We start from the raw sequence: 15,168 nt of genomic DNA, 5'->3' as shown, positions 1-15,168 counted from the left end.
GTATTGAAATTTTCCAGAAGTTGGACCCTAATGCAGTGACGACAAAGACTTTATTTGAAGAAGCTTTCTTAGGTCTGCAGAAACTGTTGGCTGCTGTGAACGATGTCCGAGAAGGAATTAGCAGGTAAGCATTTAAGCTGTTCCTAAAAGCCACTGACATCTTTTGCTGCCAAACTGCTATTTATTATCTCTGCTTACTTCTTAATTTCAGTAAGAATCTTGGTATCAAGGCTACCTAGAACTGTTTCTTGGTAGCAAAAGAGTAAGAAACTGTTGGAGACCTTCAGATCTCTTTTAGTGAAGTTTCTTTTTTATGACTTGGGATTTCTTTTCCAGTATTTGGTTACAAGCCACTCTCATCGGAGTGTAACTCAAGTTATGACATGATTAAAACATTAGCTCTGATGGCAAGACCTTTGAATAATTCAGAGCATTTTTTTTTCAGATACAAAGCCTAATGGAATTAGGCCACATTTCTGATATAGTGAAGGACATAAAGTTTTGGGGCTTACTGTTACCAATCCTAGAGTGTTCTTTGCGTGTCGAAACCTGTGTTGCAGCAGTAACAATGACAATCAGCCAGCTGGACTCTAAATTCAAGAAGATAATGTTCCTTCTACATTCTTTCCTTCCTGTTCTTTTTAAGAGTGGAGGGTTGTAGAAATGTAGTGCCAGGAAGAATGAAAGTATCTCCTGGGCAGTCTCAGCTTAGTCCTTATTTAGAGCAATGGATTATGGAATCATTTCGATTGGAAAAGACCTTTGAATCATGGAGTCCAACTGTTAACCCAGCACTGCTAGGCCACCACTAAACCACATCCCTCAGCATCATATAAACATGGCTTTGAAATCCCTTCAGGGATAGGGATTCTACCACTCCCCTGGACAGCCTGTTCTGGGGCTTGAGAGTCATTTTGGGGAAGAAATTTTTCCCAGTGTCCAACCTAAACCTCCCCTGGTGCAATTTGAGGCTGTTTCCTCTCATTATGTTGCTTGTTACCTGGAAGAAGAGACTGACCCCACCTTGCTTAAATCTCCTTTCAGAGAGTTGTAGAGGACAGTGAGATCTCTCCTCAGCTTCCTCTTCTCTGAACAAAACAATCCCAGTTCCCTCAGCTGTTTCTCACAAGACCTATTCTCCAGATCCTTCAACAGCTTCATGGCCCTTCTTTGAACCTGAATGTCCTTAGTTATAAAACCACTGAGCAAGTCTGGGACTGGGATTGGATGTAGTTACACTGCGTAGATGAAGTTTTTTAGAGGGTCCACTTTGAACCTCATGGCACAGCAGGAGGGTCTCCATTAATCCTCTGCATGAACCATTGACCAAATCTGGGTGTAAGGGTGTACCCAGCTGCAAGCAGACTTCTCTTTGAGAAGGAGGTTCTGTTCTAAACCTCATGACGCAGCAAGAGGGCTTCCTTTAATCCTTTCTTTCCCAATCTGTATAAAAATCATTCCAGCCCAACCCCAAATGAATTTAGTTTTATATAATTCTCCCACAGAGTAATAGAAGGAACCTTGCCATCGAACTGGACCTTGATAAATCTCTGTTGAACATTACTAAAGTCCATCCAAGTCATTGAACTATGTCAAGTTCTCCCTCAGCCAAATGTATTGCTGGGTCTCGTTGCAGGGAGGGGCATCCTGCTCTTTCCACATGAGCAGGCTCCTGAACCAGGATCCCCCCGAAGTGATTTAAGTGCTGTAAATTAAACCTCTCCCCCTCGACATGTACTCTTTAGTATTTTCTTTTCTTCCACTGAACTGAAATACACGATTTATGCACCTGGGGTGATTGTAGGAGTGGAGGAATTGCCCTGCAGGGTTGCTTGGGGAAGTGCCTGCTCTGAGTTTGTTCTGCAGGCCTCCACCTGGGAGCAGCATGGAGCAAGAAATGTGGAGAGGCTGCGACAGGGACTGTTTTGCTTTAGTCCTGGATGTAGGTGTTTGGGTCAGCTTGAGACTGCTGAGCAGGTTTTTCCAGAGAGTCAGAAACCAGATTTATCAATCCTTTATGCATATTACAAAGTGTATTTAAAAAAAAAAAAGGAGTTGTCAAAAATGAGGAGGCTCATTTTGCCTGGGCTCAGCCTTTCTACAATGAACTTAAAAGTGTATTGATTTTCCTTTATTTTTTTGGAGAAGATTTCTTGCAATGACTTGTAGTTAATCTATAGTGTGATTGAATAAGAAGAGGTGTGTAGAGAAAGAGCAGTGAAAGGTGCTGGCTTAAATATTTGGAGGTAATATAGCTTATGGTGATAAACTGCAAGTGCCTTCTAAGCTACCTTCTGTTCCTTGCTGTCCAGAACAAATAATAGAATCCTTCCAGAAGAACTTGTGTGAAAGTTTGGAAGTACTGAACTTTCAACAGGATTTATTTTTAGCTGCATTAAAAGGTCAGATTTTCAGGTTGTTAAAAACAATTAGGAAAGCACAATCATGCTTCTTGAGGTAAGTGTGTGTAATACTGCGCTTCCTCAGAAAAAAATGCTCCACTAATGGCACTGCTACAGCTATTGAGACTTGATGACTAGAATGTGTTCGTGCAAACAGAAGTATTTTAAGAAAAAAGAAAGAAAAATAAAAGGGCTGTTTCATAGGCAAGATCTTATTAACAACTTTTTACACCTTAGAATCCCAGAATTGCCAAGTGGTTTGGGTTGGAAGGGATCTTAAAGGTCATCTAGGTCCAATCCCCCTGTTATGGGCAGGGACACCTCCTACTAGGCCAGGTTGCTCAAGGCCACATCCAGCCTGGCTTGGAAGACTTTCCAGGCTTGGCTCCTTCATGACATATCTGGGCAACCTGTTCCAGTGCCTCACCACCCTCATGGGGAAGATTTTCTTCCTTGTGTCTAACCTAAATTGAGTTGCTTACAGTTTGAAGCTATTCCCCTGGTCCTGTCACTCCATGCCTTTATAAAAGTCCCTCTCCAGCTCTCCTGTACCCCCTTTAGGCCACAAAAAGGTCTCCCTGTAGCCTTTACTTCTCCAGGCTGAACAAGACCAACTTTCTCAGCCTGGTCTCACAGCAGAGGGCCTCAAGCCCTCCCAGCATTGCTGTGGCCTCCTCTGGCCCTGTTCCAACAGGTTCCTGTCTCTCCTGTCCTGAGGACTCAAGAGCTGGCCCCAGCACTACAGGTGGGGTCTCAACAGAGTGGAGCAGAGGGGCAAAATCCTCTCCCTCCACCTGCTGCCCATGCTGCTGGAAATCAGCCCAAGGCTTTCTGGCTCTGGGCTATGAGCTGTCAGTGCCAGTTCATATCCAGCTTTTCACCCACAGAACCCTCAAGTCCTTCTGTTCTGCACCTCATTAAGAATTGCACAATGCCTTGCAAGGTATTGCTGCTGTGGGGCACATGTTTGACTCCATTTGTCAATGCAGGGGGTTGGATTAGACAACATTTTCCCTTGGGTGAATATAACTTGTGAGTCAAAGGCTTAGAGGCAGCCCTAGGGAACTGTGTGTGACTTTATGTTCCCTGCCCAAGTCACTTTTAGATAAGAAAACCTTGTGAACAGAAAAAAAAAAAAAGTGAAAATGTTAACTTTCATGAGCTGATACAGTTCTTTCTGCTTTGTTTTTTTCATCTCCACTAAGAAATAATTGTTTGGTTCACATGCCAACTTTAAAATCACTGACAATTTACAGCACATAGATAAAGTACTCATAAATATTTATACTAACGTGGTGGCAGCTTTGAAAATATTTATGTTACTTACTGCAGTGAGGAACCTGAATTCTGCTTCTCCAGTATTTTGTCTAAATGGAATTTCTCTCCAATCCCCAGTGATTTTGTTTGGAAAGCACTGACTGAAATGAGGAATCCTAAACATTTGTAAATTAGAAGTATAATATTGTAAGATCTCAGTAGTGCAGGAAAGTGTGACTGTGTCAGAACTGATCCCTGAACTGAATGTTTTGGAATCAGAATTGTTTTGGTTGGAAGAGGCATTTAAGATCAAGTCCCACTCTTAACACAGCACTGGAATTAAATAATTTATAACCAGATCTGCGATTTTACCAATTTAAAACCAGAATTCTCCAGTGGAAGAGAAACTATTTCCTCTTTGGTTACTCACCTGGTCAGTGGAGGAATTGAGGTTTCTTTTTCTTGGTGTCTAGTTGGAAAATTGGCTTCCTTCCCTTAGACTGCCACAGCATTTAGTAATTTCTGTCCTAAAGCCTCTAGATTAAGATCTCTGCTTTTAATCTTCCTCTGCAAGCACTTTCTTTCTGGAAGTACATCCCTCTGCAAGTATACCCCTCCCAGTTCCTAAAGTATCAGTCTTTCCTGTTACTGGTTCGTTGGAGTGAGGTGGAGATAGGTCTCTACTCCCTATTATCAGGTGATAGAATGAGAGGAAATGGCCTGAAATGGTGCCAGGGGAGGTTTAGGTTGGACATTAGGTAAAAAATTCCTTTTCTGAACGAGTGGTCAGGCATCGGAACAGGCTGCCTACAGAGGTGGTGGAATTACCATCCCTGGAAGTGTTCGAGAAATGTGTGGACACTGCACTTTGGGGCATGGTTTAATGACCATGGTGGTGTTAGGTCGATGATTGGACTTAATCATCTTAGAGGTCCTTTCCAACCCAAACAATTCTATGATATATTTAGGTGAAACCTGAAATGCTCTTGACCCAGTAGAGGAGAATAGTTAAAGAACGTTCAGTGTAGATTTCAGCCTTGTCTACAATGAATGTGAAATGCCACATCTAAACGTTACCAACACAGATTATTGTTTCTTCTGCCTTTTCTTAGGGTCAGATCTGGCTACCCATGCTGCTGATTAATTGTCTTCTGATCTCTGAACACGTGTGTAACATCATTGCTTAACTCACAAGCTGTGAGCAAGGGGAGGATTTAGCATCTCCTCCCTAGAGAGTTCTGACCTTACCTGATCAGCTTGGCACAGACCAGAGCACAATGGAAGAGCCCTGAGGCATCTCATTGTGTGTGGAAATGTCCTTCCCCAGAGGCCAACACTAAGGCAGAAACATCCCCTTGGCTACTAAGAGAACGATCACCTTACATCAGTGGCACTTACATAGCACTTCTGAAGCTCATGGTTCTGTAGTGCTGGATCCTTTAGTCTGACAGAGCTGAAAACGTGTGGTGTGGGACAAAAGGGTTTCTCCCAGTTGTAGCATTCCTTTCCTACACAGATTCTTTCCCATGTATTAACACTTGAACTTCCCTACGGCCTTCTCTGCTGCCGGGGTCCATATTTATCCTTCACTCTTTTTCCTCCTTTAATGAGAGGTCCCTTCTTCACCTCACGCACTAGCTGCACAGAACCACAGCAGAGTTTTTACCCTGATCAGTAACTTCTATTTTAGCGTCCATCCAGCTTTCCTGTCACCCAGCATCCATGCCAACACCTGCTCAGAGCATGATGTCTGGGTCAGTTAAAAGCTGAAGCACATAATGTGGGGTTGTTTGGAGTTTGGTTTTCATAGGAAAAGCAAAGTGATCAAGTGGATTTCCAGCCTCTGCTGTTGAAGTGTGTTTGATGTTGTGTGGAGAGAGAAGCAGCAGCAGTGGTCACAACACTGAGACTCAGATTGCTCATTAGAAGAGTTTTGTATTTGCTTTATGTGTTATTCACTTAGAGGCTGTTCTCCAGACAGAGATCTGTAGCCAAGGAAGGCTCTTTTTCACTGAGAAACTTTGATGAAAAAAAATCAGCTTCCTTTAATGGAGTAATAGCTGCAGAGTTGATGTGCACACAAACAGGGCCAGATTTCCCCGTGCACATCATCTCCTAAAATGTGTATTTTCTCTAACAAAGAATAGTGGCTGCAGGAGATGAAAGGAACATGAAATGATTCAAACCAGCAGAGAGAGGAGCCCTGCTGTGGCATCATTGCTCTGCAGGCAAAAATGTGTTACCATTTTCTACAGAAAAATCTCTTCTGAGGCTGGAGATCATATCCCAGTTCCCCTTTAGTTGCAACCAACAATAAACATGTTTTATGAATGCTGACCTGGTAAGAATTTGTGGGGGGGGTTACATTGCAAGCTCTTCTCTCATCAGCCTCCTTTCACTATTCTGTGTGTAGCAGCAGTTCTTCCTTGAGATAAACAAATGTCTTTTATTTGAAGATACTGTGAAGCTCTGAGCCAAATATCAAACTTCTTATTTTGTGTTATAAACCCAGCAGCAGCTGTTGTCATAATCAGGTTCAGGTTCTCTAGCAATGGTTGGACAGTGCTCCCTTCAGTGAGAAAAGCCCAGACAGGATGTGTGTGACCCTGTGTGGAGATGCCATACAGCCAAGGAAAAAGACAGCACCTCCACTCCATCTCTTCTTTTCCCTTTCTGTACCTTGCATGTACCTTTTTCTTCCACAGATCCAGAAGCCCATAATTAATGTAAGTCTTGCTCTCACCAGCCTCCATCTTTCCTAGAGAAAGTTTACCTGGCTGGGTTTGCTGCTGGCAGCAGAACCATGACAGAAGTCTGTCATATTTATTTAGCTTGGAGAAAAGGAGGCTGAGGGGAGACCTTTTGGTTCTCCACAACTCCCTGAAAGGAGGTTGGAGCCAAGTGGGGGTTGGTCTGTTCTCCCAGGAAACAAGTGATAGGACAAGAAGGAACAGCCTAAAGCTGGTGCCTTGCGGCACCAGAGGAGGTGCATCTTCTTAGGAAGGGGGGAAGAAGGCATAACTAATTTTTGTGACAGTGATAGCTCCTAGTACAGTCAGGGTGAGAACAAGCAGCAGAGTTGTGGGTAGGATAAACCCTGGAGTGTGTTGTGGTTTGCCAGCCTGTTCAAAATGTCTTTTTTAACTGGGATTTCTTCACTCATTCTGGTAGTTTTCTCTCTCTCTCTTTTTTTTTTAGCCAGTTCCTCATTAATTCATTTATAAAGCCTTACAGCTTGCAAGGGGAGGGAGGAGAGAATTTGGGCACTTTCCCATGGGAAAGTAAAGAGAGCTTCCCCAAAAGATACTTCTGTTTTTTTCCCCCAGTATATTTTTCTTTCCCAATCCAGTAATTTTCTTCATCATTATTTGCACAGTTAAAACTACACACAAGGCAGAACTTTATCAGGAATTCTTAATGTATATAAAGTATTACATGTAGGCTTGAATGGACATTCGTCTGTTGAAGACAGATCTGCTTTTTCCTGGTGAGCCCAAATAAAGCTACCTGAGGTATAACTGAATTATAGCTCATTAAATAGATTAGCATAATTAATTGGTATTGAGGCAGCCTCCCCCAGCAAGTTTGCCAGTGGCACCAAGCTGTGTGGTGTGGTTCACGTGCTGGGGGGAAGAGATGGCATCCAGAGGGCCCGTGACGGACTTGTTAGTTGGGCCAGTGATAGCCTCATGAAGTTCAACAAAGTCAAGTGCCAGGTCCTGCACCTGGGTTGGGACAATCCCAAGCACAAATACAGGCTGGATAGAGAATGGATGGAGAGCAGCCCTACAGAGAAGTACTTGGGGGTGCTGGTGGGTGAAAAGCTGGACATGAACTGGCATTGTGTGCTTACAGCCCAGAGCCAGCTGTGTCGTGGGCTGATCCTCAGCAGTGTGGGCAGGGAAGGGATTCTGCCCCTCTACTGTGCTCTCCTGAGACCCCACCTGCACTGCTGGGGACAGCTCTGGAGTCCTCAGTACAGCAGAGATGTGGGCCTGTTGGAGCAGGGTCAGAGGAGGGCACAGCAATGCTGGGAGGGCTGGAAGCCCTCTGCTGTGAGGCCCAGATGTCCAGCCAGAAGTGAAGGCTACAGGGAGACCTTCTTGCAACCTTTCAGTGCCTAAAGGGGGCTACAGGAGAGCTGGAGAGGGACTTCTTAAAAAGGGATGGAGTGATAGGACCGAGGGGAATAGCTTCAAACTGCAAGCAGCTCAATTTAGATTAGACATGAGGAAAAAACTCTCCTCTTTGAGGGTAGTGAGGCACTGGAACAGGTTGCCTAGAGATATTGTGGAGGCTCCGAGCCTGGAAATGTTCCAAGCCAGGCTGAACGGGTCTTTGAGCAAGTTGGTCTAGTAGGAAGTGTCCCTGCTCATGATAGGGGGTTGGAACTAGATGATCTTTAAGGTCTCTTCCAACCCAAACCCTTCTGTGGTTTTTTGAGAGAATCACTTCCTTTTGGAGCCATGTGGAAGAGCTCATGCCTCCCTCAGAGTTTACCACACCTTCCAGAGAGACCAAAGCTGGTGCTTTCTTCTGCAGGTGGTATATCTGATGGTAGCATGATGACCAAGGACTGGATTTGGGAGAAGACTGACGTGTCACTGTGGTAACTAAATAAAACATCCATGTGAACCTGTGACACTGGGTTCTTCTGCACCTCTGCAGCTATCAAATTCCACTTTGACTTCTCAGTGCTGGGTAGAAATTGATCATGACTGGAAGCCTCCAAGATGTTGTGTAAATAGCAGCACTTCTGCAGGGAATGAGTTAAGGCTGTAGCTGGTGTGGGAGAGTTTTGTGCTATGTGTTACTTGTGTTGCTGCACATGAATACAGCAGGCTTTGCAGGGCTGAAACAAAAGGCTTTTAATTATTGCTGGGTTTCTTCCCCTCTCTGTGGAGAAACTGCTCATCAAAACATCCGCTGCATGTTTAATGAGGACAGACCTTGCAGAAATAATCAGCTCTTTTAATTCTTTGAGAGGGGTGAAAGGGAAAATTCTGCAAAGATCTGAATTTCCTTTTTGTTTAAAGAAAGGCATTAGATTTTTGTTCATTTGTTTCCATGAAGTATTTCTGTTTCATTAACCCTTCCATAGAATCCTCTGATACTTGCTTTAAAAAATGCCTGAACTTTTCTTTTCCAGAATCCTGACCCCAACCAGTAGCTTCCAAGATATTTGGACTCTCAATAACTTCCTCGTAAGCAACGAGGTATGACGTTCCCTTTCGTGTTCTGATAGGCACTTAGAATCATAGAATCAACCAGGTTGGAAGAGACCTCCAAGATCATGCAGTCCAACCTATCACCCAGCCCTACCCAATCAACTAGACCATGGCACTAAGTGCCTCATCCAGTCTTTTCTTGAACGTCTCCAGGGATGGTGACTCTACCACCTCCCTGGGCAGCCCATTCCAGTGTCAAATCACTCTGTGAAAAACTTCCTCCTAATATCCAGCCTATACCTCCCCTGGCACAACTTGAGACTGTGTCCCCTTGTTCTGCTGCTGGGAGAAGAGACCAACCCCCACCTGGTTACAACCTCCCTTCAGGTAATTGTAGGGAGCAATGAGGTCTCCCCTGAGCCTCCTCTTCTCCAGGCTAAACACCCCCAGCTCCCTCAGCCTCTCCTCATAGAGTTTGTGTTCCAGGCCCCTCACCAGCTTTGTTGCCCTTCTCTGGACACATTCCAGTACCTCAACATCTCTCTTGAATTGAGCCCAGAACTGGACACAGTACTCAAGGTGTGGCCTGACCAGTGCTGAGTACAGGGGCAGAATAACCTCCCTTGTCCTGCTGGCTGCACTATTCCTGATGCAGGCCAGGATGCCATTGGCTTTCCTGGCCACCTGGGCACACTGCTGGCTCATGTTGAGCCTACTATCAACCAGCACCCCCAGGTCCCTTTCTGCCTGGCTGCTCTCAGCCACTGTGTCCCCAGCCTGTAGCGCTGCTTGGAGTTGTTGGGGCCAAAGTGTAGAACCCTGCACTTAGCCTTGTTAACTCTCATCCCATTGGATTCTGCCCACCCATCCAGCCTGTCCAGGTCCCTCTGCAGGGCCCTTTTACCCTCTAACAGATGGACACCTGCTCCTCACTTGGTGTCATCAGCCAACTTACTGATGATGGACTCAATCCCCTCGTCAGTTGCAGGGTTTTATTTAAAGTAGTTCTGAGGTTAGTTGTCTCATCCTTCTATTTCCACTAAGCTGCAGTTCTCCAGATACGCTTTTCTTGGGGCTTGGAACTAGATGATCTCTAAGTTCCGTTCCAACTCAACTCATTCTGTGATTTATTAGCTGTTAGACATAAAAACCTCTTTGTGGTTGGCATCTACCAGAATTTGCCTGAATCTCTGCCTGTGTTTTGGGTTTCTTGCATGATTTTCTGAGCACTCCTTTGTTGTGAATGACTCACTGTCAAGAGTAAAAAGCCACAAGGCTGATGTCACCAAAACATTCCTAATGACAAAGATGATCGAAGGGCTGGAGCACCTCTGCTATGAGGATGGACTGAGGGAGCTGAGGTTGTTCAGCCTGGAGAAGACTCAGAGGGGACCTTAGAGCTGCCTTCTAATACCTGAAGGAATCTTACAGGAAGGCTGGAGAGGAACGTTTCATAAGGAGTTTCATAAGGGTATCTAGCAACAAAACGAGGGAATGGTTTGAAGCTGAGGGAGAGTAGGTTTAGATTGGATCTTAGGAAGAAGTTCTTCAGTACAAGGGTGGGGAGACTGGAATAGGCTGATCAGGGAGGCTGTGGGTGCCCCCTCCCTGGAGATGTTCAAGGCTAGGTTGGCCTTGAGCAACAAAGTCTAGTTGAGAGTTATCCCTGCCCAATGCCAGGGGGGTTGGAGTAGATGATATCTAGGGTGCCTTCCAGCCTAGGCCATTCTGATTCTGTGATTCATCATTTGAAGGAGAGAGTACCTTCTGTTAGGTGCTTCCATGGAGAATGTTGGCTGCAGTTCAGAGAAAAAAAGAGAAATGGAAATTAACAGTTATTTGTGAATTCATCAAGTTAAAATATTTGTATTTAACTTAACTAGTACTGAGAGATTGTAAGAGGAGAACTGGGTGAATAAAGCTGCAGAATAAAGTTGTTTTTTGCTGTAGAATAAAGCTGTTTTTTGATTCACTGTATCACATATCTGAGAGTAGTGCGTCTCCTCAAGGGCCTGCTAGGTCACACAGTGACCACATCTGTGCAGTTTTCATTGATCTGTGACACTGGGTAACTGACTATGTTAATTCTTTCTTTGTTTTAGATCAATCACAGTATCAAATTCACTGCTGAGGAGCTTTATGAGTGTGTTTCACAGGAGACCTATCGGTAAGGCACTTGCTGACAACCTCATGTAGGGTTTGGGATAGCCTTTTGCCATATATTAACCAAAGTACCCTGAGAAGAAGCGTTGGGGTGGCTAAAACATCAACACTGCAGAGGGAAGATGAAGTGAGGATGTCTTGTTTTTTTAATTTTTTTTTTAATTTTCCCTTTTAAAAATGACAACAAAGTAGCAGAGGGCAGAAATTGCAATTAGAGCATCTACACAATGATTTTCATCTGTGTGAGGTGAGATGTTGGTCTCTCCTTGTCATACCAATTCAGGCTTCCTGGCTCAGTGGCAGACAGAGCCTGTGTGGGTCAGCATTCACTGTAAGGTAGGGCAGGACAACAGGACTGAACTGAAGCTGGTTATAACAGGTTGTGTTTTGCTGAGGTGGTTTTTGTTTTCTTGTGGTTTGTGAGGTTTTTTCCTCTGAGGAAAGATGATCAGAGGGCTGGAACACCTCTCCTATGAAGCCAGGCTGGAAGAATTGGGGCTGTTCAGCCTGGAGAAGAGAAGGCTTTGGGGAGAGCTCATAGCTATATTTCATTATCTGAGGGGGACCTACCGGAACACTAGGGAGGGACTGCTCAGAAGGGCTTGGAGCGATAGGAGGAAGTTTTTTACAATGAGTGATGTTGACGCTGCCCCAGGCTGCTTGGAGAGGTGGTAGATGCCCCATCCCTGGAACCATTTCAGGTCAGGTTGTTTGGGGCTCTGAGCAACCTGCTCTAGTTGCAAATGTCCCTGCTCAGTGCAGTGGGGTTGGACTAGATGCCCTTGAAAGTCTCTTCCAACCTAACCCAGTCTGTGGTTCTATCCAGCTGGGAACACTGTTAGCCAGCTCTGTCATAAAGTTCATCTTTTGCTACAAAGCACTTCTGGATTTCTGGAGTCATTGAAAATTCTCTGCTTTGGTGGAGCCACAGTGTGATAGGAGAGCCCCTTTGCATTGGAAAGGAACATGCAGAAGCCTTCCTGTCTTTTCAGTGGGTGCACTGTCCCCTGGTAACCTTTGTGTCTTCTCTGCCCAGGGAGCGGCTGCAGGTTGGCTGTGGGCAGCTGGCCCAGCTGGAGCACACCATTAAGCAGTGTCATGCGTCGGTTCATGCGGAGGCTAAGAACAGGGGCTGGCTGTGACCCTGGGACAAAGTTTGGAGCTGTGGTGTCACTGTCTTGCATTTCCCTCATCCATACTGAGGGATGTACTGGAGGAGCCAGAAACCTGCCTTCGTTTTACGCAACGGTGCTGTTTTCTATTGGAGTTGAAGGGAAGTGTAGCTACATCTGTATAGTAAATGTCAGGATTTCTGCTAAGAATGACAAGCAGAGAGAATTTTCTATCCCAAGCGAGAGTCTTGGGGCTACCAGTGGTGGTTTGGTGCACAGCAGTGCCAGGCTGGCATTACTCTGTTAGGAACCAAGCCTGTGAGGGGTTGTACAGGAAAACCCATGCACAGCCTTGGTTTTGCTGAGCCTTGTGGAACACTGAGGAAGCAAACAGCACCTGCTGTGACAGGCAGCAGGCTGCGAGGGAAGCAGTGGAGTACGACCCTGGGAGCCCACACTGCTACACAATTGAGGAACTGAACAGATGGAGTGTATGCAGCCCGTGAACTCTGGAGGGCTTAAGGAAGACACAGAAACAGGCAAGAAATGAACTGATGCTTGTTCTTTCTAAAACCAAACCAGAAGCCCTCATGAAGGTGTACTGTTGTTGAGAGCAAAAGGATGGGTTTCCTTTGTTAGAGTATCTACTTAATCTTCATGCAGCAGAACCTACTCCTTTGGAGTACCTCATCCTTCTTCCCACCTCCTCCTATAACAGCAGGAGTGGTTTTTCCCTCTGTGGGTTACCACCTCCTCCACAACTCACCTCATCTCTGCTCTCCAGCTGACCTCTCTGAATGTACTATTCATTGCTTTCCAAAACTGCTTTGAAGTCCATGAAACTTTCTAAAAGCCATTTTTAATGCTGCTGTGGCCTTCCAAGCTACCTCTTCTATGTATGTATTTGTACAGAGCCAAGAGGACTGACAGAGTTCTAGAGGGAGTTTATTTTGATATCAGCTTTGGGCTGTATTTGTAAAATCTTTCTTGTACAAATCTAATTTATTGTTTCAGTAAATGGCTGTTCATTCTGTCAGTTCCTGCCAGCAGCTCTACTTTCACTTTGCCTGAGGACTGTGGATTCAAGTTTAATGCAGTTCTTTCCCCCAGACACTGGAAAGGCTTCAGGTACAGAATTCATTTTAAGGGCTGTTTCAAGTTACCTGAGTTGTGGGAGCAGTGTTATACATTGTCAGTTTGCACATAAAGGAAGCAGCCGATCAACTAAAGGACACAATGTCTGTCTGTCTTGCTCTCCTCTTTCTACACAGCTGACAGATTAAGACAATGATTTTGTTTTGTCTCACAGTGACTCCCTCTTCTAATGCCCTGTTTTACAGCTTGGAATGATCAGTGACTCTCTTTGGTCTGGTGTTTCCCTGCTCCAGGGTGGAGCTGCAGGAGCCTGTTCATGGCCCGCTTCAGGACTGCTTGGTGTTATGTGACAGACAGCAGTAGCAGGCTGGTGGTAGGAGTTGGGTTCAGACAGCTGTAGTAAAGACTATAAATGGAGACTGAAATTAGTGCCACTGCTGGCAGCTTAATTTCCTAAAATTACTTGCTGTGTGCTGAGGGCCACAGCTCCAGTTGCTCACAGCAGCACCAGGTGTTTCTTTTCACCATGGTATTACACACTATTACTCAAGTTCACTTGGTCCCCTTCTCATCTGGCCCCACTCCAGTTTGCAGAGAGCTCTCAGTGAACTGATGCAGAGAGGAGCCTGAAGCAGGCAAATCTTCCCCCAGACATCAGCAGCAGTGCTGCAGGAAGCCATATACTGTCTGCATGCTCCCAGACCTTTACCCTCCAGAAATGAGTGTGACACTCTAATGGGAGGTGGAGACGGTCCTTCACCTCCTCCTTTTTCTACTCAAGGTGGGGATACAATTAAACACCCTACTTTGCCTGCCTTGGCAGGTTGGGCTTGGTCTCTGCTCGCCAGTAATAACAAGGCCACAGTGGGGGGGGATGAGGTTGGACATGAGAAGAAACTCCTTCACTGAAAGGGTTCTCAAACACTGGAAGAGGCTCCCCAGGGAGGTAGTTGAATCCCCATCCCTGGAGGTATTTCCAAGAGGGAAAGATGTGGTGCTGAGGGACGGAGTTTAGCACCAGACTTAGGGAATGGTTGGACTCGATGACCTTAAAGGTCTTTTCCAACCAAAGTCATTCCATGATTCTACGTGCATTTGCAATGTCTGTTTTGACATCACCAAATTGTTTGCAAACAGTCTTTTCAAGAAAAGGACACAAGAAGACATGACAGCAATCCTGTGGTGCAAGGATTTCCCACAAGGTACCTTTAATGTGTTTGCATCAGCAGTAAGCAGTCAGTGCTGGGTTTGGCACGAGGAGTTAGATGTGCAGCACTACATATTAGACACCACAGCATCCTAACCAGCATTATCTGTAGGAACAGAGCAAGTGAACTAAAACACGTAACTATGAACACGGACGAGATTGAGTTATCTGTGTTCTACCACACTTCCAGCTGCTTGTATTAGAAAAATAAGGTGAAGACATTACTAGGCAAATGAATACACTTCTGCTGCCAGATGGCAAAGAGTTTAAAAACCATGAGAAAAGCCCCACACTGAAGTTTGTGTTTTACAAAGGTTAGCTCACCCCACGTAACAAAACTGCTGTACAGAAAGCACGCTCTGCATCTTCCTCAAGAGCTTTGGAGTCAAAAATCCCTCTCCCAGCCTGGAAAGTCCCAGCTAGGTTGTGTTCAGAACTCCATTCATTGCTAGCACAGCTGTCACTTGCTAAGGGACCATACTGTAGTAGAGGCCAAAACCCACAAGCTCACCTATGGTAGTCAAGCAGTTGTCCACTCAGTCTCTATGAACTCCAAAGTTGACTCTCTGCTTCCATAACCAGCTACCTACTGCTTTCATTTTGACAGATAAAATACTCTGCTGAGTATATAAAAACTGTTATAAAAAGGCAATCATAAAAGATAAGGTATTGGCAGGCATGTCAGCTTTTTTAATTAAAAAAAAAAAAGCCATTTTCTCTATTTAAATAAGGCTTCTTGTTAGATTGTTCCAGTTACCCAAGGA

General features: G+C 45.1%; 1 protein-coding gene across 1 annotated transcript in view; it reads left to right on the top strand.

The window, feature by feature from the left end:
• The window catches only part of SWT1 (SWT1 RNA endoribonuclease homolog), a 34,429-nt gene extending 22,297 nt beyond the window's left edge, over positions 1-12,132 (top strand). The window contains exons 14-17 of the mRNA XM_054384274.1: positions 2-124; positions 8,809-8,875; positions 10,930-10,994; positions 12,027-12,132. Of these exons, the coding sequence (XP_054240249.1) occupies positions 2-124; positions 8,809-8,875; positions 10,930-10,994; positions 12,027-12,132 (361 nt within the window). The remainder of the gene's footprint in view (position 1; positions 125-8,808; positions 8,876-10,929; positions 10,995-12,026) is intronic.
• The last annotated feature ends 3,036 nt before the right edge of the window (positions 12,133-15,168 follow it).

Source organism: Indicator indicator, chromosome 10 (genome assembly GCF_027791375.1).
Source record: "Indicator indicator isolate 239-I01 chromosome 10, UM_Iind_1.1, whole genome shotgun sequence".
NCBI lineage: Eukaryota > Metazoa > Chordata > Aves > Piciformes > Indicatoridae > Indicator > Indicator indicator.
This window is presented reverse-complemented; position numbering and strand designations above follow the sequence as displayed.